Raw genomic sequence first — 24,953 nt, forward strand, 5'->3', positions numbered from 1 at the left:
GGCCCAAGGCAGGAGCTGAAGCAATGGCACGTCTTAAGGCATCAAAATTGTCCAGGGCTTCATTGGTCAGACAAAACGGGTCAGACTTAAGAGCGTCATAGAGAGGTTGCATAAGCAGAGAGGCTTCTGGGATCCATGCTCTGCAGTAGGAAATGAGGCCTAGGAAGGCATGAAGAGACTTTGAAGTCCTTGGAGGTGGAATGTCCAGAACAGCTCTTACCCGGTCCCGAGTAAGATGTCTGGTACCTTGAGATAGGCACTGTCCAAGGAAGATCACTGAAGATTGACAGAATTGTAGCTTGATAAGTGAAGCTTTGCATCCCTGTTCTGCCAAATAGGAAAGAAGACTGATTGAACACCTTTCAGTAGTGGGAATATCATCTCCACACAGCAGTAGATCATCCACATACTGAAGCAGGACAACTTCTGGGTGCTCAGCTTGCCATGGGTCAAGGATGGTACCCATGGCCTTTGCAAATTGACTTGGAGAATTTTGTGCCCCTTGGGGCATGACAGTCCAGGTATACTGTTGCATCTCATGAGTGAAAGCAAACAGGTATTGACAGGATGGGTCCAGTGGGACACTAAAAAAGGCATTGGCCAGGTCAATAACTGTGAAGAATTTTGCAGATGGTGGGACTCCAGAGAGCAGAGTATGGGGATTTGGTACAAGAGGGGTGTCCAGGACGGTAGCTTCATTAACAGCACGGAGATCCTGAACCATCCTGTACTTCTCTGGCTCACCCTTTGGAGTCTTCTTTTTCACAGGAAATAATGGGGTGTTGCATTCAGATTTACATTTCACCAGGGCACCCTTCTCCAAGAGTGCCTTGATGTGGACAGAAATAGCAGCAGACTGGGCTGGTTTTAACGGATATTGTGGTTTTCTTGGTAACTTAGCTCCCGGAATAAGCTTTACCACCACAGGGGGAACATTTAGGTGACCTATGTCCTCTGGGCCTGAGGACCATAACTTGGCGGGCACCTGTGTTTTTAATTCCTCTGAGAAATTGGACCTTAATTCTGCTGCTTCCTCACGGGGCTTTTCTAAATGCAGCATCAGAGGCAAGGAGCACAGGGCTGAGGTATCTGATACAGATAGAGGTGTGAACATTTCTACTTGCCCGTCTGGGGTGAAGGTGATGGATGCTTGCAGGCGTGAGAGGACATCAGCACCTAATAGGTTAATTGGGCATGAGGAGGATACCACAAAGCGAGCAAGCAGGCTAGAGCCAACTCGTAGTGGAGTTGTTAAAGGGCTATGTCTTGGCTGACCATCCACTCCAACGCAAGAGACATCAATATTGGACAGGAAGGATGGGTCTGGCAGGTCTTGTTCTCGCAGAACACTACGGGCTGCACCTGTGTCAACTAGAAATGTGGTGGGGTGGCCTTCAATGGGTAAAGTCACTGTGGCAAGTGGCCCCCCTTTGTCCCCTGTAGACACTGCCATGACAGGGGTCACAGACACAGGCTTGCCAATTTCCTATTCATCGGGCTCCTCAACTATTGGAACCTGTTTGGTGGCTTTGGGAGCCGGGGCAGGCTTGGGTGGTTTTCTGGGTTCCCTTTGCTCCCTTTTAGGTTCTGGACAGTCATTTCTAAAGTGTCCCTTTGCTCCACAATTAAAGCAATGTCCTCCCTCCTCCGGTCTGGGACCTCTTGGGGCTGGAGCGGAGCGGGATACCATGAGAGGAGCTGAAGTAGGTCTTCTTGGGGTCTGAACAGATTCCAAACCTCTAGCAACTAAAAGCAGGGTATCTAGGGGAACAACCTTATATTCAGGGCGTGCGGCAATGATTCCCTTGCGTATAGAGTCTTTAACGCCTTGGACAAACGCACCTGACAGCATTTGTGAATGAATTTTGTCAGTAAGATCAAATCCCAAGTCTGTGAACATTTGATACAGTCTTGCATGAAACCTTTCCACTGATTCTCCTTTATCTTGAATAACATCAGTAAGGCCAGCAGCCTGATCTGCAAGTTTATCCTTAGCCCATTCTCTTAATTGGGTGCAAAAGGTTACCCCGGAAGGGTAATCAACATCACTGGAAAGCAGATCTGTACTGAGGTGACGGGCCATGCTCGGCCAATATGCATCCCCCGCTTTAATAGCACAAATGCTCAGTAAGTCACGCCATGCGGCGGAATAAGTCTTTTGAATTTGAACTATCCCTCGGTAAAAAGGCATAGGCTGTTTTTCTGGGTCAGGGAGTGATTTCATTAATGCGCTAGCTTGAGTGGGGTTAAAGGCAACATATTTGGGAGGGGTCCGTTCACCCCGGCCCTTGTGTCCAAAGGGATCATCGATGGAACGATGAGTTGAGGCTCCTGCAGCGGCTCCTGCAGCCTCCGACGAGTCCTGGGATGAACTATCCTCATCTCTCTCATCTAATTCTATGATCTGAGCTTTCTTTCGTGCAGGGCCTGGGTAAGGTGACAGGACCGGAGGATGAGCGGGGGTCCCAGATGCGGGGGTGGCTAGCGAGTCATAACCGGGGGATAGGTAGTCACCGGGAATTACCGGCATCAGGGCTGTACTGGGGGCCGCCATACTGGTGGCTGGAAAGGGTACTGTAATAGGGTTAAGGGAAGAAGTGGCGGCCATGTTGGATGTGGGCACATCCGAAGCAGACTGTGCCGGACTGGGCATGACCGGAACCTGGGGAGTGGCTTGGGGAATGGGTAGTGGATATCCGGGATAGGGCAGGGCCATGGGATATGGGAAGGGGTAGGGCCAGGCTGGGGAGGGGAAGGAGGTGGGGTATTGAACTGGGGTGGAGATGGGAGGGAACGGAGAGGGATTGGTAGGGGTGGGTGTAGAGGGAGGAGCCGGGGCAAGGGTGGAGGAGGTGGTTAGTTGGGCGGAGGAAGAGGGGAGGGGATCATTAACGGAGAGAGAGTGTAGGGAAGGAATGGCAGGTGAAATTTTAGGGGGAGGTACAGCAGGTAGCGTAGGGATGGATGAGGATGTTGGGAATGTTAGAGACGGGGAGGGGGAAAAGAAAGATCCATCAGAATTCAGGACCGGGCAGACAGGGGAGGTGACGGGATGGGTGTTAGGAGGATTGGGAGTGGGGAACATAGTCAGCTGGCTATCACCTACTGCTGACTGAACCTTGGGGATAGACGTCCCCTGGGCGCCACTTTGGGGCGCTGGCTGAGGGTGAACCCCAGCAACACAGTTATTATGATACACAAACAATTTCACACCTTTGTGATTTATCTCTTCCTCAACCCAACCTTCTAGCTGAATAGCCTTCGCTACTCTGTACCATGCTTCAGCAGTCTTTAATAAACCATTATCTGTAAGCTTGCCTTTCATTTCTGCCAGTAACTTGCGCCAACTTTCTGGTTGCAATCTTCCACCCGTTGGTATAATAATTTTACATACTTTTGCAATCTTTTCAACACCTTTAACCATCTCCTCACCCTCTCTGTTTTCTACCAAATCACATGCTAACCAGCCCTTACTGGGCTTGCTTAAATCCTGTCCCATAATCCCTTTACCCCTATACCAGCGTCCTGGATATAGAGAGAGAGAGAGAAGACTGAACAAGAACGTCTACAATGCTCGACTGCCACCCGAGAACCGTGGGACTTTCTCAGGTGCGTCTTCCCAAAACGTAGACTAGTCACTGAATCCGCCTACCCGGGGTGGTAGACACGGATTGGAGCGAGGTGAGAAGTGTGTGACCAATCACTTCTCTTTTAAGAGGAATGGGAGTGGATAGTATAATAATATAGGAAGTATAGAAAAGATGAAAGGCAAGGAAAATCCTTAGAGACAGACACAGGAGTTCATGAGACTCCTAGTTAGACAAACAAGACAACAATACAATTGAAATACAGTGCATGCATCACAGTTCAAATGAAATCAACAATAATCCCTTTCCTTTACTCGTGTGCTTACTCCAAAGTCACCTCCCTCAACCCCGTAGTGTCTCTGCTCGGAGAACGACTTTCGTAAGTCTCACTACCAGCGGCCACGGAAAACAACTGACACCGGTCCGAGTTCCGTCAGCCTCCCTCTACACAGCAGTCCACAAGAATGTGGCCACCTCTATCCTCACTCCCGTAGTGCCCCTATAAAACCCACTTATAAGTCTCACTACCTCGTGATGCGGAAAACAAGCAATGCCTACTTGAATCCCCCCAGGAAACAGAGTCCTCTGCCACAAGACTAAGCCCCCTCACAAATAAACAGAAATACCATGTGCACAAAGAAGCTAGCTAGGCTCTCAAAGTGACACAAGAAGGATCACAGGAAATTATGAGTCTACACAAAATCCACAGTTCCAACACCCCCCCCTTTTTCCTTACAGCCACAGCCACGAGGCTCCTAAAAGAGGTAAACAGGTAAAGAAGACCCCCAGGAACGCATCCGCAGGTCAACCCCTCCTTTTCCTTACAACCACAACACCGTGGTTCCTAAAAGAGGTAAACAGGCAACAGAGACCCCCAGGAACGCATCCGCAGGTCACCCCCCTTTTTCCTTACAGCCACAGCCACGAGGCTCCTAAAAGAGGTAAACAGGCAAAGAAGACCCCCAGGAACGCATCCGCAGGTCACCCCCCCTTTTTCCTTACAACCACAACACCGTGGTTCCTAAAAGAGGTAAAACAGGCAACAGAAGACCCCCAGGAACGAATCCGTAGGTCCACCCCCCTTTATCCCAAAAGAGGTAAAATACAAACAGATAGACACACACACTGAAGACCCAGGCAAGTCCCCTCAGGTCCACCCCCCTTTATCCCAAAAAGGGGAAAACAAGCAAGACAGAACCCCAGGCAAATCCCCTGCAGGTCCACCCCCCCTTTATCTCAAAATGGGGAAACAGGCAAACAATTCAAACACACCCAGGCAACAGATAGACTAAAATGCAGGTAAACAAGTGAGTAACGAGGCACCGGGCAAGATATTACCTGTCTTTGATGTCCTCCCGGGAAGCAGTCACAGACACGTGGACGGGTCAATCAAAGGGGCCGGAACATACCGGTGGCTCTGCAGAAGTCTCTACCGTGTACCTGGAGGTGATCAATCTCCTTTCCTTCCCCCCGGATTCCTCCGTCCACCCTTGTCTTCCTTAGGACGGCTCACCGGCCGGACATAGCCCGATGCCCCACGTTGGGCGCCAAGTTGTTATGGTACTTTTTGAAAGTAAACCAAAATGTTCAAATGTCTATCTGTTCCTGTCCAAATCAATAAAATTAAATTGCGTATATACGCTGAAGTAATTAAGTCTGACACGCAAGGTTCAGGTTAAAATAACTTCGAGAAAGTTTATTGGCAAGTGAAGAAAAAGCGGGCGCGCAGGCCCTTTTAAGAGGCATTTTGCGTCATCATTGATTATTAGAATATCAGCAAATAAACACCATCAATTGGATTAATTGTTAAGTGTCGGTGTTAGTGTCTTACCTATTGGTTCAAAAATAAGAAAGGTTAGTCCCGTGCCCACCCATCAGAGGTGGGATTATTCTGGACACGGGTGGGGATAAGGGGGGTCCTAAGCGTCATTTTACACGGTCAATGATATCAGGCTTTATGTCCAGGTGCAAGGTCTCTTATGAATAGAACATTTCATTACTACTGTGTTCTGTGGCCTTCAAACTATACTATCTTACAAATTCTAAGGAGTAGCCGGCAAGTCTTAAGGAGTAACCAGCACCTCCTGGTATTTGTCCTTGCAGGAAAACACAGTCTTTGTCTACTGTACTAATTGGGTTGAGAAGTTCAGTCACGTAATGTAGTTTTAAAATGAACAAGTTAAGTCATGAGGACAAAATGGAGGATTTGAAGAAGTCAGGTTAGGGGGACAAAATGGAGGAGGAACTCACAGTATAAGGTTAAAATGGAGTTAGTACAATAATTCAATACAAGTACAATAGTAATTTTTAATAATTCCACATCAAGCACAATACATAAAAAATGATTAAACAATATATCATTTTCTAAAGTAGTTCTCTTAATTGGCAGCCAGGAATATGCTGAGAGGCTCAATTGAGCTTATCACTTGTATAGATTCAAGCTTTAAAATTAGTGCCTGGGCCCAAATGGGTGAGCAGAGTGGCATTTTGAAGAGAATTTTAAGATTAAACGGTTTCAAAATGGTTTAATCCCATAAAGTAAGTCGGAATCCATTACCTGCAGAAACTATAACAACTTCATTTAGATTTGATTGTTGTGGGGCCTGGAGTGGTCCTTTAACCCCTTAATGACCAGGGCTGTTTTTCCATTTTCTTACCGTTTTGGACCAGGGCTGTTTTTACATTTCTGCAGTGTTTGTGTTTAGCTCTAATTTTCCTCTTACTCATTTACTGTACCCACACATATTATATACTCTTTTTCTCGGCATTAAATGGTCTTTCTAAATATACCATTATTTAGGTTGTCTTCTTTTGCAAATGGTATGCCATCATGGGGGTAATTCTCATTCCTGGGCTACCATACGCTCTCAAAGGCAACATAACCAACCTGGCAAATTTCAATGTGAAAAAACACCTTATATTTGACTCTGTGTACATGGGGGCTACTGTTATATTCGGGAGACTTCGCTGAACACAAATATTAGTGTTTCAAAACAGTAAAACTTATTACAACAAGGATATCGTCAGTGAAAGTGCTGTTTGTGTGTGAGAAATGCAAAAAAAAATCACTTTCACTGACAAAATCATCAGTGTGATATGTTTTACTGTTTTGAAACACTAATATTTGTGTTTAGCAAAGTTATTCCGAGTAAAACAGTACCCCCAATGTACAGGTTTTAGGGTGTCTTGGAAAGTTAAAGGGTTAAATAAAGCGCTAGCAAATTAAATTTTCTGGACTTTCGGCCTGGGTTGGCAGGCAGGTCCCCCAAATTGCAATCAATAAAATTACTTAATTATGTAAGAATATTACATAAATATGCACGTAGAATTTAAATATATATATATATATGTATATATATATATATATATATATATATATATTTATATATTTGAAGTCTACGTGTATATTTATGAAATTATTTATGTAATTATGTATATGGACATCATATTATTTTTATTTATTTATATATACATAGATATAATATATATATTTATAATTTCATTCTAAGTGTATTTTTAAATACATATATATATATATATATATATATATATATTAATATCAAAATACAGTTAGAATAAAATTACATATTTATTTAATTTAAAAATAAAAATAAATTGTATTTATTTTTAATTAATTGTTACTTATTTTTTATTATATATATATATTATATATATATACGTGTGCAATTTTACTCTAAGTGTATTTCATATTAATATATCAATATATTAATAATAATGTATTCATCTCCTAATGATGATGCATGAACCTAGCTAGAGGTTTATAACAAACTTCTCTTGTCTGACATACACTACCAATAGAAAAGCTTTAATTTTGATCACATAGTCAGAGAAGCATACCTAGCCGGTCTCTGATACATTCTATTTACTAACCTTTTTTATAAAAAATTTGCAAAGTTCTTGATGCCACACTAATGTACTCATATTCTGAAAGACAAAGTGATTTGCGCACACAAATGGGACAAGTGTGAGTTTTACCTCTTACATAGGATATTCTTGTGTGTTCACACTACATACAGTATGTATCACCTATAGACAGGTAAATAAAATACACATAGTGTAAACTGTAAAAAACAAATAATGTTTTAAAAGGGATGTATAACATCAAACTCACACTTTTCAGAGCCCATTTAAAGTTGGCTCTAGACTTATAGCGCTTTTCATCTCACTCTTGAGATATCCAGTATGGAAAGGTGTGTGTATCCACAGGAACTTGGAACTGGTAACTTGAAATGATGTCCCAAAACGTCCAAGGTAGGTGTGTAGTTAAAAAATGTTTTATTCCAAAAGTTTTTTTAAAATACAAAATAAATATATATACACAGTGAAAGATATATATATTAGCAGCACAACGCGTTTCAACCTTTCAATAGGTCTTTTTCAAGTGCATCTGATTTTCCAATGGGCTCTAAAGCCCTAATATATGCCAAACAATCAGTTAATTACCTTAATATGTGGGTTAGTTCCCACCCATGTCCAAACATGGTCACAGCCGGAAGTGTTATGCCACACTCAATATGGCTACATTTCCGTCTGTGCACTCCTGTTTCCAGCCCCCCCCAACATGTCCGATATTGCATTTATCATTGTTAGTCCGTATTCCTTCAATTTGTTGTTTATTCTTTCGGCCTCCGTTTCGCCGCGTCACTTCCGTTGGTGACGTCGTGATGCAGTCCGATACGTCACTTCCGGTTGTAGTTTTTCCGGTCTTTCATGATCTTCCATACGGTTTTAGTGCACAATTGTCCATCATTGAAAAGGGCAAAAATGCCAGTAGTTCATATTATACATAGATGAAGAAACGTATAAAAGGAGAGAAAAAAACATATTAATGTTGGAAAAAAAGGGAAGGGATTCATGTCTGGACATTAGTGGAGCATCTTAAAATTATAGATAATACATAGCAGGATGGGAAGAACATATCCCAGAATAATTCGTTAGGAAATGCCACCATTACATGGACACTACCCCCTCCATCCAAAAGTGCAATTTTGAAGAAAGGAGACATGCAGGAAATGTATATAAAATATATATGTACATATATTCCCTATTATAAAATACTATTAATCTCAAAGTCAATGTTGAGACCCAAGGGAGATAAGGTGCGTATTTCGAAAATCCACTTTACTTCTTGAGTGCTTAATTTTTTAGGGAGATCCCCTCCTCTCCAGTGGGAATTGATTTTATCTATAGCAAAAAAGGTTAAAAAACTAGGGTCTGAGCTGTGTTTTTCTAAAAAGTGCTTCGATACACTGTGGTTTATAAAGCCATTTTTGATATTCCTCACATGTTCACTTATCCGTACTTTTAGTGGCCTCGATGTTTTACCCACATATTGAAGGCCACATGTGCAGTTTAGTAGGTATATCACATTTTTTGAGTGACATGTGATCATGGGTGTAATTTTAAATTCTTTTTTAGTGTTAAATGACGGTGTTTTAGCCACTCGCACTTTTTTTAAACAAGTCGATATCAATAGTTATATTGAGATTGACAGCTGCCACCACAAGCCTTGGCTGTCAAATATCCCTAGGGGACAATTTCTCAGGCTACGCAGAAATTGCACAAAACAACAGGATTTTGCAAACCAGGCCTGCCTGTTAAAGAAACAGTTTATACAAAAGGGATATGACAAGACTGCCCTTGATACTCAGATTCAGGAAATATCCGCACTAAATAGGTCCCCCCTTCTGAAGTATAAGAGGAAAAGTGATGTGCCAACTGATAGGAAAGAACAGATCCCTTTTATTTTCGACTACTCTAGCAATGTTGGGATGATCAAAAAAATTATTAACAAAAATTGGAACATCCTATGCCAGGATGAGGAGATACATGAGTTTTTAGGTTCAAAACCAAAATTTATTTTTAGAGGAGCGCGAAATTTAAAGCAAATTTTAACCAGAAGCTTTTTAGAACCTACACCTCAAAATGATAATTTTTTAAATAATTGGTCAAAAGCACAACAAGGTTTTTATCACTGTGGGATGTGCAATGCGTGTAAGAGTACAGACAAAAAAGAAAAGCACGTAACAGCTTTTAAATCTTTTAACACTAAAAAAGAATTTAAAATTAAACCCATGATCACATGTCACTCAAAAAATGTGATATACCTACTAAACTGCACATGTGGCCTTCAATATGTGGGTAAAACATCGAGGCCACTAAAAGTACGGATAAGTGAACATGTGAGGAATATCAAAAATGGCTTTATAAACCACAGTGTATCGAAGCACTTTTTAGAAAAACACAGCTCAGACCCTAGTTTTTTAACCTTTTTTGCTATAGATAAAATCAATTCCCACTGGAGAGGAGGGGATCTCCCTAAAAAATTAAGCACTCAAGAAGTAAAGTGGATTTTCGAAATACGCACCTTATCTCCCTTGGGTCTCAACATTGACTTTGAGATTAATAGTATTTTATAATAGGGAATATATGTACATATATATTTTATATACATTTCCTGCATGTCTCCTTTCTTCAAAATTGCACTTTTGGATGGAGGGGGTAGTGTCCATGTAATGGTGGCATTTCCTAACGAATTATTCTGGGATATGTTCTTCCCATCCTGCTATGTATTATCTATAATTTTAAGATGCTCCACTAATGTCCAGACATGAATCCCTTCCCTTTTTTTCCAACATTAATATGTTTTTTTCTCTCCTTTTATACGTTTCTTCATCTATGTATAATATGAACTACTGGCATTTTTGCCCTTTTCAATGATGGACAATTGTGCACTAAAACCGTATGGAAGATCATGAAAGACCGGAAAAACTACAACCGGAAGTGACGTATCGGACTGCATCACGACGTCACCAACGGAAGTGACGCGGCGAAACGGAGGCCGAAAGAATAAACAACAAATTGAAGGAATACGGACTAACAATGATAAATGCAATATCGGACATGTTGGGGGGGGCTGGAAACAGGAGTGCACAGACGGAAATGTAGCCATATTGAGTGTGGCATAACACTTCCGGCTGTGACCATGTTTGGACATGGGTGGGAACTAACCCACATATTAAGGTAATTAACTGATTGTTTGGCATATATTAGGGCTTTAGAGCCCATTGGAAAATCAGATGCACTTGAAAAAGACCTATTGAAAGGTTGAAACGCGTTGTGCTGCTAATATATATATCTTTCACTGTGTATATATATTTATTTTGTATTTTAAAAAAACTTTTGGAATAAAACATTTTTTAACTACACACCTACCTTGGACGTTTTGGGACATCATTTCAAGTTACCAGTTCCAAGTTCCTGTGGATACACACACCTTTCCATACTGGATATCTCAAGAGTGAGATGAAAAGCGCTATAAGTCTAGAGCCAACTTTAAATGGGCTCTGAAAAGTGTGAGTTTGATGTTATACATCCCTTTTAAAACATTATTTGTTTTTTACAGTTTACACTATGTGTATTTTATTTACCTGTCTATAGGTGATACATACTGTATGTAGTGTGAACACACAAGAATATCCTATGTAAGAGGTAAAACTCACACTTGTCCCATTTGTGTGCGCAAATCACTTTGTCTTTCAGAATATATCACATTTTAGTGTAAGTGGTGACATTACACTTTGGTGATTTTTGCTGCACCAGATCTTATCAATTTAGCGCCATTTGTGTCCTTTCTCTGTTTTAAATTTTGTAATGTACTCATATGTTTAACACTGTTTGCACCAGCTATTGTGGCGGTGCAAATCTGCCTGTGTACCTTGTGCACAAATAAAATAAAGAATTAAAATATATTAATAATAACATACACTTAATATGATGTTATATATAAGATATACATATTATATATAGATATAATATATGTATATATCGCATATATACACACATATATATATATATGTATTAAGGCCTTTTGGCCTGTAATTGTGGGAGGGGCGTATGACTCACCTTCTACCTACTTAAGGGACACCCCTTACCTGGCTCCATAACGTCCGAGGTCAGCGCTGCATCACCCTCCCACCCACTCCTCTTTATCAACTCCTTTTTCTTACATTTCTTCTTGGTGGGCCCTCTTTATTTACAGGCCTACCTCATCGTCGGTTCCGGCACACCACAACCGACTTGCTCTTTTAATACCATCCCACACCTAACAGTGTTTGTATCTTCTGTACTATCATGAGCCCTTAACACAAATATATATATATATATATATATATATATATTTTTTTTTTTATTAACTTGATTATTTATTTTACTTTTTAAAAACTTTTTTCACCAGCAGGGGGACTGCCTGTCAGTTCAGGCAGTCCCCTTGCTGGCAGCACTATGGACACCTATTGCGGCCATGTGTCCGCTGTTTCCCATGGCCCCTGGGGAGGTCCTAATTTGCAGAGGGGGGACTGTCTGGGCTGTTAGACAGTCCCCCCATAGAACAACACTGATCGCTGGTGGGGGGAACGGCGATGATCGGGTAAGTACATATGGAAGGAGAGGGTAGGGATGCCCCCTCACTGCCAGGCACCATGTGAGGCAACCAGAAAGTGATTGCTGCGGGGGATAAATCACCTGACGGCCCGGCAGTGAGGGGGGTTGTTGCAGGATGCCTTGTCTCAGGTACATCCGCGGTCCTTATGGACCCTTTTTTGTTGGACATACCTGATACGTCCAAAGTCTGGAAGGCGTTAATGTATTATGTTCCATATGAATACTGTCATGAGTATGTTTCTAAATTGTCTTCTCAATTATTGTGTCATTCATCGAATTTTGAGTGATCAGAGAGATTCACCTGAAATCTCGAACTCGGAAAAACTATATGGACAAATAACAAAACAAACAAAATGAAAATTACAAGCAACTGTTTTCTTTCTCTCATTATTTGTAGTTCCATCTATAGTGGGAAAAAAAGTGATTTAGGGAAACAAATATGATTGATGGTAAGATGACAGTCACTAAACGTTGATTTTATTCACAGATCAAGTGAAAAGTGAGCACTAAAAGGTAAAAAAAAAGGAGAAAAATTTCTGCAATAAATATATTATCTATGAATATGCGTTACTTCTTCACACTTGAATGGCATACAGTACAGTGATTTGCCAATTCTTGTGCCATTTAGTTTCTTTCAAATCAATTCTACATGAATGATTGCGTGGCCAAAATTCTTCTGAATCAAAGCCCCACATGGATGAAACTCGAATCACCCAAAACATTTACTTTTGTATATTACAAGTATCCTGAGCCGTTCTCTGTTAGTTGGGTAAACAGATTTGCCCTAGCTTGGTTCCCCACCAAGTGCCAAGCCACCTTGCATGTCTGGTGACATTCATCTAGTTTCTTCTGTGCTGACATTCATCTAGTTTCTTCAGTGAGGTTGCCAGATAAGCTTTATTGGTATTGGATCCTTATAATTAGTGGAGATAACATTTTAACAGGTGCAACTTTGCTGACCATAGCTCATGATATTGTTATCCATTGTGCTATATCTTTACTAACACTTTTGTTTTCTTGTATGTTGCAGAGAGTATAACTCAATTTTTTTTCTAAGTGTTATGCTCATTTAAATACTAATTAATTTGAAACTTAATTATTAAATATTAATCTAACTGGGGAAAAAGTCAGGTCCATGTGCATTGTTTACCTGAGGAAGAGATGGCAGCGGAATGCACTATGGGAAGAAGGCAGGCCGGCGGAGGCAGTGTTATGCTCTGGGTAATATTCTGCTAGGAAAACCTTGGGTCCTAGCATTCATGTGGGTGTTAGTTTGACAATTCTTGAGATTGTTGAAGACCAGATACATCACTTCATGGCAATAGTGTTCCCTGAAAGCAGTGGCATTTTTCAGCCGGATAATGCACCCTGTTACACTGCAAAAAAAATAGTTCCAGAATGTTTTGAGGAACATGACAAGGTGGTCAAACTGTTGCCTTGGCCTCCAAATTCCCCAGATCTCAATCCGATTGAGGATCTGTGGGATGTGCTGAAACAACAAATCTGATCCATGGAGGCCCCACCTCGCAACGTGCAGGACTTAAATGATCTGCTGTTTTGATGCCAGATACCACAGAACACATGCAGAGGTCTTGTGGAGTCCATACCTCAATGCAAAACTGTTTTGGCAGGGGACCTACATGATATTAGGCAGATGCTTTTAAAGTTGTGACTAATTAGTGTAAGTTTGAGCTATACAGACGTGGCAACAGGCAAAGTTATTAATAATAGTCAAATCTGCAGAGAAAAAATGTCTAACTATGAAATAAAAATAGGGTGGTTAGCAAAGAGGAATGGGGGCATTAAGATCCCTGGTTGCCAGCAGGCTGCCTGTCCACTGGGTGAAGGCAGGTGAGTTGGGAGGTCTATCCTTGCCCTGCACCTCAATCTCTCTTGGTGTCACAGAACATACTTACTGTGGGTTACCTTGACAGCACTTGTGTGCTGTGTCTGTGTATGCTATGAGTCCTGATACATATGTATTAGGATTAGTAAGAGGCATGTGATCTATGGGTTTTACTGTTATTTTACTACTAGGAGTTGAAAAGTATGTACCTGGATGAGTTCAGAGTATGAGAAGGAGGTGCTTGTAGAACGTTTGAGGCCAAAGGTGAGGTTTGCTGTTTTCAACTCTGTCTTTATATTTTAGACACCGTTTCAGTGTTTTCAGCAGTATAAAGCAAGCTGATAAAGGTTCTCTTCTTATGATGTCTTCTCCTTTAACCCCTGATATACAGATCTTTCCTGCCACTGCTGGAGATTATGAAGGGGTCATGGCAATCTCAGAAGGGATCTACATGGGGGTGGATTACTTGCCATACCGATATCACAAATGGCTGAAGGACCCTCAGAGGAGGATGTTTGTTGCCAAATCAGAGGGCAAAGTGGTGAGTGTGAGGGATTACATTAATTAAAGACACCTGATTGAACTTACTGGATATCAAATCACTGGAAATAATTAATTAGTGACATAACATGCATTTTCTTTCTTGACATGATTGTGGTCTCTATTTTTAGGTGGGTTTCGACTCCTTCTTATTGGTTGATGGTGGTGTTACAGCTGTCGTGCAGGGTCTCCGTGTTGCCGATTGGATGAGAGGTTGTGGAGTGGCTGGAGTACTTCAAAGGTTTTGCTTTAAAACCTTACGTTCAGACCATCCCAATGTCACCAGAATTCGTCTGACTACTGTAGAAAACCCACCTGCCACCATGTCGAATACGTATCAAATTATACACTCCAAGGTGAAATCACTGCATCTAATCCATTATCTCTCTACAACCTTTTTCTAGCTTTTTATTTCATATGCTTCATCTTTTTAGGTGTTCATCCTTTGATTTGTGTATTTACAATATATGACTCCTTTTGAATTTTCAAAGCTAAACAATGTAATAATTTTCTATGCTGATCATGTAAGTGTAAAAACAGTCACTGTACCAAAGCTGCTAAACAAAAGCATCTACATTTCAAAAGAAGATATTCAAATAGAGACATTTTAAAGAAGAACTGTCATCATTTTTTTTTAAATACCATCTATGTATTATTTTGTAATGTACACATGTAAGTAAATACCTATTGTTCAGTATATCTACTGGTTTAACCTTTCTCTTGGGGGTGGCCATAAGTCATCTTTGGTTGAAAGGTCCACTTATCTGACTGCAGATCATGGACAATTGATCAAAAAGGCACAAATGCATCCTGGAACCAGGGAGAAATGTAAAAGGCAGCACACCTCTTTTTTGAAGATAATACACATTTAAAATCATGATTCCAAAGGCATTGAAATATTTCAGCCCTTTCAACTTCTGTCATGAGTGCCAGGATCCATCTTTGATATGTCTGGATAAACTGACCATAGCCTCCAATCTGGTAAACTGGGCTTCCAACCAAACATGATGTAACAGTACCAGGATACATTTTTCCATACCATATATCTGAAAAGGTTTCTGAAGTGCATTAGCTTGTTAGGGTTAGTGACTTTATATACACAAGCATTTACTTTTTGACATTATGTAACTGTTTGACATTACGGATAGAATATCCCTATATGAGTGATTAGAGATGTCCCAAATAGTTCGCTGGCGAACGCAAATTTCTGCAAATGTCCGCGAACCGGGCGAACCGGGTTTGCGGTTGTGCAAATGGACTGTTTGTGGTTGTTTGCGGTGCGTTAAACGGGGAGTTTGGTCTGTCACTGTGAAGCGGGCGTAACCCTTACAATACCTGATCGATACAACATCATACCTGATGTTTTAAAGCATGTTATTCCAAACAATTTAGGAATGTTAGGTGATTTATGCCCTTTATGGATTAAAACCAGACTCTGCATCAACTGTGTAATTTTCCATGGGAGTTTTGCCATGGATCCCCCTCCGGCATGCCACAGTCCAGGTGTTAGTCCCCTTGAAACAACTTTTCCATCACTATTGTGGCCAGAAAGAGTCCCTGTGGGTTTTAAAATGCGCCTGCCTTTTGAAGTCTATGGCGGTTCGCCCGGTTAGCGAACATTTGCGGAAATTCGCGTTCGCTGGCGAACTATTCGGGACATCTCTATGAGTGATGTATGACTTAAAATAGGACAAAGTGTTTTGCTTTTTTATATATATATATACTCGGTTTTGTGCATGGTTCTTTATTTCCTGTGTGGTAAATGGAAGACTTACTATTCCTATGAGCAAGGGTAAACTGCTACAAGCACTGAAATGGGTATTTATTAAAATTAGTACACAAAATTACAGATAAATTACAAGTATTTTCTTACATTTAGTAAAACAGTTGATTACAGTCCACGTTTTATCTCCTGACTATTGACCCTTGCAAGTAGCTTCCACAATGGGAGCTAGATCACTGCGCAATTACTAGCTGCCAAAAACGGGGTAACCCAAAGACTAAACTGCAATGAGAAATAGAGAAAAGCAACCTAAAGGAGGCTGAAGATAAAACGTAGTATGAAAAATTGTTTAAACCCCTGGAGTTTGGTCCTTAAGGGGTTAAACCAAACATAATAAAAAACAAAAATCTAGTCTCGGTAGGATTCCTATGTGAAAAAGGTAGACAAGCAGAGCCCCATACGGAATAGTATTGTCTAGATCAGGAGAGGGGGGGTGTTCTATCAAAAAACCCTACCCCGTGAAAATTCCCTACCCTCGTCACTTCCGGTGACGCGGCCGCACCGGAAGTGACCCTCATCCAATGGAGGAGGAGGGTGTGCGCCGCCGCGCATGCGCACAACAACTAGGCTAGGTAGGGATTTTTCACGGGGTAGGGGAAATTAACGCCACAGTGCGCACGCGCGGCAAAGTACTCCCGTCGGAGGTACAGCGCGCGTGCGCACTAGTGGCAAGGGAGAGAGGCTTTAATCCGACGATCAGAGTTCGCGCGTGCGCAGTATAGGGGTAGGGAATTTTGATGGCTATTAGCCCTGTGAGATCTCCCTACCCCTATACTGCGCAACACTCTCAGCCATCCAAGATTGAGGGTGAATTATGGTGGGACGGTGGGTGTTTATGTGCATTATATTGGGGGGGTCTGCGCAGAATTGGGGGGTCTGTGCAGAATTGGGGGTCTGCACAGACCCCCCAATATAATGCACATAAACACCCACCGTGCCACCATAATTCACCCTCAATCTTGGATGGCTGAGAGTGTTGGGAGCAGGGAGAGGCTTTAATCTGATGATGAGTCCGCGCATGCGCAGTATAGGGGTAGGGAGATTTCACAGGGCTAATAGCCATCAAATTTCCCTACCCCTATACTGCGCATGCGCGGTTTGTGAAGCGCTCCCTTGCAACTCGTGCGCACGCGCGCTGTACCTCCGACGGGAGTACTTTGCCGCGCGTGCGCACTGTTGCATTCATTTCCCCTACCCCGTGAAAAATCCCTACCTAGTTGGTGTGGGCTTGCGCGGCGGCGCACACCCTCCTCCTCCATTGGATGAGGGTCACTTCCGGTGCGGCTGCGTCACCGGAAGTGACGAGGGTAGGGAATTTTCACGGGGTAGGGTTTTTTGATAGAACAGGGGCAAAAGGTATATCCAAGATGTTGTAGAACTACAAATCCCATGATGCTTTGCATGCTTTTAGAATGCTTTAAAAGGACAAAGTATCATGGAAGCTGTAGTTTTAAAACATCTGGGAATCTACATTTTGGGCACTCCTGGTCTAGATTATTATCACTCGCGTGTCTTCGAAAGCACATTCAGGGATTGATTGATTTGGAGTGTTATTTTCTCTACCCTTCCCTGTGGATTATTATTATTATAATTTATATTGCACGTAGTCCATTGTGCTTTAAGATATCATGAATGGGGAAATTTAACAATAAATGAGACAATTGCAATATGTTACAGAAACAATAGGTTGATGAGGACCCTACCTTGAAAGAGCGTACATTCTAGAGGCAGCATATACAAAACACAATAGGAAGGACAGCATGGAGGATAGCAACCAAGTGACAGGGTGGGAAGTAGCAGAATTGAAAGGTGAAAGTGGAGTCTGGCCCTTCAAGAGAGGTTAAGAGATAGGTTTGTGAAATACAAGTTACTACAGGAGACCATAGGCTGCTATGAAGAGATGGGTTTTGAAGGACTTCTTAAATGAAGGAAGATTAGAGGAGAATCTGATGGTAGTAGGCATGCTGTTTCAAAAGAGAGGAGCAGACCACAAAATGTCTTGCAAGTTCAACTATGTAATAGGGGATAGAGTTGTTTAGAGCTTTATTGGTATGGGTTAGTATTTTGAATTGAATCCTACAGGGTACACGAGACAATAAAATGATTGACAGAGGGGCAAGGTGTGAGAGGAGTGATGGGAGAGAAAAATCAGCCTGGCAGCAGCATTCATTATAGACAGTAGACTGTTGTATCCATTAGGACACATTTACAGTAATCATTGCAAGAAATTACAAGGACATGAAAAGCTCTTTAGTAGAATCTTCCATAAGGAAGGGGCCAATGTGGGCAATGCTTTTTAGGTACCTAGCTATGCTTCATTTTTACATTCCCTGTGTGTTGTGCCTAGCTATGCTTCCTTTTTACATTCCCTGTGTGTTATGCCTAGCTATGCTTCCTTTTTACATTCTCTGTGTGTTATTGCTATCTATGCTTCCTTTTTACATTCCCTGTGTGTTATGCTAATCTATGCTTCCTTTTTACATTCCCTGTGTGTTATGCCTATATATGCTTCCTTTTTACATTCCCTGTGTGTTATGCCTAGCTATGCTTCCTTTTTTCATTCCCTGTGTGTTATGCCTAGCTATGCTTCCTTTTTTACATTCCCTGTGTGTTATTGCTATCCATGCTTCCTTTTTACATTCCCTGTGTGTTATGCTAATCTATGCTTCCTTTTTACATTCCCTGTGTGTTATGCCTATATATGCTTCCTTTTTACATTCCCTGTGTGTTATGCCTAGCTATGCTTCCTTTTTACATTCCCTGTGTGTTATGTCTAGCCATGCTTCCTTTTTACATTCCCTGTGTGTTATGCCTAGCTATGCTTCCTTTTTACATTTCCTGTGTGTTATGCCAATCGATGCTTCCTTTTTACATACCCTGTGTGTTATTGCTATCTATGCTTCCTTTATACGTTCCCTGTGTGTTATTGCTATCTATGCTTCCTTTTTACATTCCGTGTGTTATGCCTAGCTATGCTTCCTTTTTACATTACCTGTGTGTTATTGCTATCTATGCTTCCTTTTTACATTCCCTGCGTGTTATGTCTAGCTATGCTTCCATTTTACATTCCCTGTGTGTTATGCCTAGCTATGCTTCCTTTTTACATTCCCTGTGTGTTATGCCTAGCTATGCTTCCTTTTTACATTCCCTGTGTGTTATGCCTAGCTATGCTTCCATTTTACATTCCCTGTGTGTTATGTCTAGCTATGCTTCCATTTTACATTCCCTGTGTGTTATGCCTATCCATGCTTCCTTTTTACATTCCCTGTGTGTTATGCCTAGCTATGCTTCCTTTTTACATTCCCTGTGTGTTATGCCTAGCTATGCTTCCTTTTTACATTCCATGTGTGTTATGCCTAGCTATGCTTCCTTTTTACACTTCCTGTGTGTTATGCCTATCCATGCTTCCTTTTTACATTCCCTGTGTGTTATGCCTAGCTATGCTTCCTTTTTACATTCCCTGTGTGTTATTGCTATCCATGCTTCCTTTTTACATTCCCTGTGTGTTATTGCTATCCATGCTTCCTTTTTACATTCCCTGTGTGTTATTGCTATCCATGCTTCCTTTTTACATTCCCTGTGTGTTATGCCTAGCTATGCTTCCTTTTTACATTCCCTGTGTGTTATGCCTAGCTATGCTTCCTTTTTACATTCCCTGTGTGTTATTGCTATCCATGCTTCCTTTTTACATTCCCTGTGTGTTATGCAATGCATGGAGTACTGCAATATCCAACACAGCATGTGTAGGTTGTTTGGGTTACAAGGCAATTTGTTAAATGCAAAATACATTTACCAAATTTCACGAGTATTCTTTGGGCAAGCTTAGTAGCACACTATTTAAAATGTAATAATTGGATATACCTAAGGATATACTGTGTTACTAGGAATTTGCACGTAGTCACTATCTAACAAGCCTTATATTTTGAATCATTGCTATTTTCAAGGTGTCCTTCTTGCCCTGATCTCTCATTTATCTCCTCCAGGCTGTTATTTCTATATTCATTTCTGCTGAGCAGTTGGAAGAGAAAATCAAGATTTTGGAATCTCGAGTATCCTCTGCATGTGATAATTGCATTCCTCCTGTTTTCCTTGAATATTCTGATGTGCACAATTTGTTTCCTGGACGTCTTAAAGAAGAGGATCTTCTTCCTGGAGGCTTCCTCATGCAAGCCTGGCTGCCAATTACCACCAATAACGCCAATCTTGATTTAATGCAGCGCTGGGAGGTCCAGTGGCTCTGCTCATACCCATGTGATGAATTAGATGATTTGACTGGCTCCTCCGAATTGCATGATGTCAAATGTAGATTTGATGTCAATAATGGTTTAAAACAAACAAATGAAACTATAAGTAAATATGACATCACTGCTTCTACTTTTCCTGCATCATCCAAATGTTTTTTAGGGTTTCTTAGCCTTGGATCCCCTATGTTTCCAGTGCCCTTAGGGGAAGGGAAGCACCGCCTGGATATAGATATATTTGGAACTGACCTGTCATTTGCCAAAATACATGTACTATACCAGTTAAAGGAGGCTGTGAAGAAATTGTCCACTGGGGGCAGTATTATCTGCTTTGTGTACATAGAGGAAAGTCTACATGCGGGGCTCAATGACTTCTTTAAAGGGTTCACTCCATTCAAACTCTGCAGGCAGCAACTGGTCTTCGAAATGGACCTCAAACCTATTAAGATCTCCTGAATCTATAATAGTTCCATAGCAACATAGCTGAAAAGAGACTTGCGTCCATCAAGTTCAGCCTTTATCACATATGGTTTTGCTGTTGATCCAAAAGAAGGCAAAATACCCAGTCTGAAGTGCTTCCAATTTTGCAACAAACTAGGAACAAATTCCCTATTGACCCCAAAATAGCTGTCAGATGTCTCCTTGGATCAAGCAGCTAATACCCCACTAATTAGAAATTATATCCCTGTATGTTATGTTGTTGCAAGTATTTATCCAATTGCTGTTTAAACATCTGGATGGACTCTGATAAAACCACCTCTTCAGGCAGAGTATTCCATATCCTTCCTTATTGCTCTTACCTTAAAAAAACCTTTTCTTTGCCTTAGATGAAATCTCCTTTCTTCCAGCCTAAATGTGTGACCTCGTGTCCTATGTATAGCCCTGTTTATGAATAGGTTTCCATATAATGGTTTGTACTGGCCCTGAATATATTTGTATAATGTTATCACATCCCCTCTGAGGTGCTGTTTTGCAAACTAAAGAGATTTAAATTTTTTAACCTTTCTTCGTAACTTAAATGCTCCATTCCTTTTATCAATTTTGTAGCTCGTCTCTGCACTTTTTCTAGTGCCATGATATCCTTCTTTAGAACAGGTGCCCAAAATTGCACAGCATATTCAAGGTGTGGTCTTACCAGCAATTTATAAAGAGGCAAAATTATATTTTCATTCCGAGAATTTATGCCCATATTTATACATGACAAAACCTTACTGGCCTTAGCAACTGCAGATTGACATTGCATATTGCTGCCTAATTTGTTGTCTATAACAATTCCCAAATCCTTCTTGTGTGTGGTTATCCCTAATTCACTACCATTTAAGGTGTAAGTTGCTTGTGCATTCTTGACCCCAAAGTGCATAATTTGCATTTCTCTACATTAAATTTGATTTGCCATTTTGGTGCCCAGTCCCCCAATCTATCTAAATCGCTCCGCATCAAAGCAATATCCTTCTCACAATTTATTACTTTACTTTTCACTATCCTTGTTGAAGTAATCGATTATGCAGGATGGGACTTGCTAAGTATCCATTCTAGGACAATAACACACTTATACCTTATAAACAATATCTCCTGCTTCTCTTTGTGAATAGATATTTTTCATTGGAACAAAGTCATTCATCCCACCATGATGCCAAAATGTCCCTCTTTTGTGAAGCTCAAAATAATACAATTTACAGTAATCTCAAAAAAGTGCATTTAATAGCTGCATGTGAATGAGATACACAGAAACATGCAATAATAATGACAGTAATGTATTTTGTGAGTGTGTACAAATCACAGTGACAGATCTTTAAACAGATGTATTTGTCCAAATAACATGCTTAGAAATTAAACTTTTGCTTTAACCGTCAATATGATAGAAATTAAACTTCTACATACAGTAATGCGTGGTGAGTTTTATTACTTTGGAACTCTGTGATTTATTTACACACTGTGGGATTTATTGCCGTGGGTGCGTTCATAATCTGCATACCTCCAGAGAATCTCAGTGATCTCACCCAAGAAGGCGGAGCTTCCTATAGGAGGCCAGCGTTGTATGGTAGAAAAGGTAAGAAGAATGCAATTTTCACTCACTGCAGGTGAGGATCTGTGACGTAATCTGCAGTGAGTTAAAGGAACACTATAGTGCCAAGAACTCACTCCCTCTGAACCACCAGGGCTTGCAGTTCCCCCCACCCAGGTAACAAGAAGGGATGGGGCATAGAGTTTTGTTTTATTTTAGACAAACAAAAATACATATATGCTCCCATCTCACCCCCCACACTCAATAAAGATCCTGCACCACACAACACAGTGTAGCAGAGCACTAGTCCTGACTAGGACTTTCCTCCGCTGGATCCATGAAGACAGGAACCCTGGAACAAGGCACTGGAATGTGAATAGCTCTATCCCTCCCCAGTAACTGGACGACACACAGTTCTGGGAGTACAACTGGTTTATTCAGCTCAAACACAGCCTTTTATGCACAGACCCTCAGCATGGGGTCTCCATACAAAATATACACAAGCCCCTCCCAGGCAACCCATTGTCTGAGAGATAATTGAGTCAAAACTGAGTTTGCAGCTTCAGACTTGAATACAAGTAAGATTTTACTATATTTAGGGAGGCATGAGGGAACCAGGAGGGCTAGATAGTGGTTTTAACCCTATAGGGTTAGGAATTCATGTTTGTGTTCCTGACCCTATAGTGCTCCTTTAACGCCTTAAGGACACATGACGTGTGACATGTCATGATTCCCTTTTTTTCCAGAAGTTTGGTCCTTAAGGGGTTAATCCTAGAAAGCTGTGACTGACCCTGATTAAGATCTTGCAGTGTAACACAGAGTTCTTTTACATTGCCCATAAAGTTTCTTTTCCAGTGGGATGTAAATCTGAGTATTCCTTTTTCTCATTATTACTTATCCTCCCTCATACACAAGTATGTCCCATCGAGACCCCTGCGCTCAGCCCAAGACCCACGCATATCCTCTGCCCGGATCCTCACCTCTGATGCTCGCCTTCAAGACTTCTCCAGGGCTGCACCTCTTCTGTGGAACTCCCTTCCCTCCTCAATCAGACTTTCACCCAGCCTCCACTCCTTCAAAAAATCTTTGAAAGCTCACTTCTTCATTAAAGCGTATCAATTACACTGTCAGCAGGTTTCTCATCCCCCACCCCATGACTCCTTTCCTGCAACTGTCAAAAATGACCTACCAAGCACTCAATAAACCCTTCTCTAACAAACTATTTAATCCCTTTGTGTCACTATACCCGACTCCCTCTAGCATGTAAGCTCATCGAGCAGGGCCCTCAACCCCCTCTGTTCCTGTACGTCCAGTGGTCTGATCTCAATTATGTGTCTGTTAGTCCACCCATTGTACAGCGCTACGGAATTTGTTGGCGCTATATAAATAATAAAATAATAATAATAATAATAATTACTATTTTCATGGTGAATGTTTTGTCCCTGAACTCTCATTTATGTCTTCTCTGGGCCCTTATTTCCACATTTATTTCTGCTGAGCAGTTGGAGGAGGCAATCAAGATTTTGGAATCTCGAGTATTCACTACATGTGATAATTGCATTCCTCCTGTCTTCCTTGAATATTCGGAGGTGCACAATTTATTTCCTGGATGTCCTAAAGAATATGATCTTCTTCCTGGAGGCTTCCTCGTGCAAGCCTGGCTGCTAATTACCACCAATAAAACCAATCTTGATTTAATGCAGTGCTGGAGGATCCAGTGGTTCTACTCAAACATGTGTGACTCATTAGGTCAGGCCTGCACAACCTGCGCCCCCTAGATGTTTTTGAACTACAACGCACAAGATTCTTTGAATAAAACAGTCAACAACCATGATTCATTTAATGAAACAAATAGCCAGGAAATCATGGCTGATAGCCAGGGTATCATGGGAGCTGTTGTTTAAAACATCTGAGGGGCCACAGGTTTTGCAGGCCTTCATTAGGTGATGTCACTGGCTTCTCTGAATTTCATGATGTCACGTGTCGTTGTGATGTCAGTAATGGTGGAACAAAACCAAAACATTCTGCGAATAACCTCTAACTGCATCTAATACTCTTCTACCCTGCACAACATTTTTGGGGTTCCTTAGACTTGGGACACCTATGTTTCCAGTACCCTTATCGGATGGGATGCACCACCTGGATATTGATATGTTTGGAACTGACCAGTCGTTTGCCAAAATACATGATGCTGATAAGGCACTGCCCACTGAGGGCAACATTATCTGCTTTCTGTATGTGGAGGAGAGTCTGTGTGGTGGACTCACTGATTTCTTTGTCACTACATTCTTATTCTGCAGGGAGTAACTGGTTCTATAAATGGACCTCAAAGCTATTAGGATCTCATAAATCTATCCCTGTTGTTGTGTCTGATGTATCGGTGATAAAGCTATGAATGAACACTCATCATTGAAACAATGTCATTCTGACCCTCATTCTTTCCACGGTGCATGTCTTTCCTGGAATTCAAGATGTTGATTGTGTATGA

At 41.4% G+C, this 24,953-nt stretch overlaps 1 protein-coding gene across 1 annotated transcript; it reads left to right on the forward strand.

The window, feature by feature from the left end:
• The first annotated feature begins 14,254 nt into the window (after positions 1-14,254).
• Positions 14,255-20,916, forward strand: LOC134601884 (histidine N-acetyltransferase-like). Its single transcript, XM_063446389.1, has 4 exons — positions 14,255-14,437; positions 14,568-14,792; positions 20,203-20,542; positions 20,624-20,916. The coding sequence occupies exons 1-4, from the start codon at positions 14,255-14,257 to the stop codon at positions 20,914-20,916; spliced, it is 1,041 nt and encodes a 346-aa protein (XP_063302459.1).
• Positions 20,917-24,953: the final 4,037 nt, after the last annotated feature.

Source organism: Pelobates fuscus, chromosome 3, assembly GCF_036172605.1.
Source record: "Pelobates fuscus isolate aPelFus1 chromosome 3, aPelFus1.pri, whole genome shotgun sequence".
NCBI lineage: Eukaryota > Metazoa > Chordata > Amphibia > Anura > Pelobatidae > Pelobates > Pelobates fuscus.

Excerpts from the sequence above, each read along its gene's own strand:
- LOC134601884 (XM_063446389.1), top strand. The coding sequence starts at position 14,255 with ATGATGTCTTCTCCTTTAACCCCTGATATACAGATCTTTCCTGCCACT. Across the intron at positions 14,438-14,567 it reads CCAAATCAGAGGGCAAAGTG|GTGGGTTTCGACTCCTTCTT; the intron begins GTGAGTGTGAGG and ends CTCTATTTTTAG. Across the intron at positions 20,543-20,623 it reads TAGATTTGATGTCAATAATG|GGTTTCTTAGCCTTGGATCC; the intron begins GTTTAAAACAAA and ends AATGTTTTTTAG.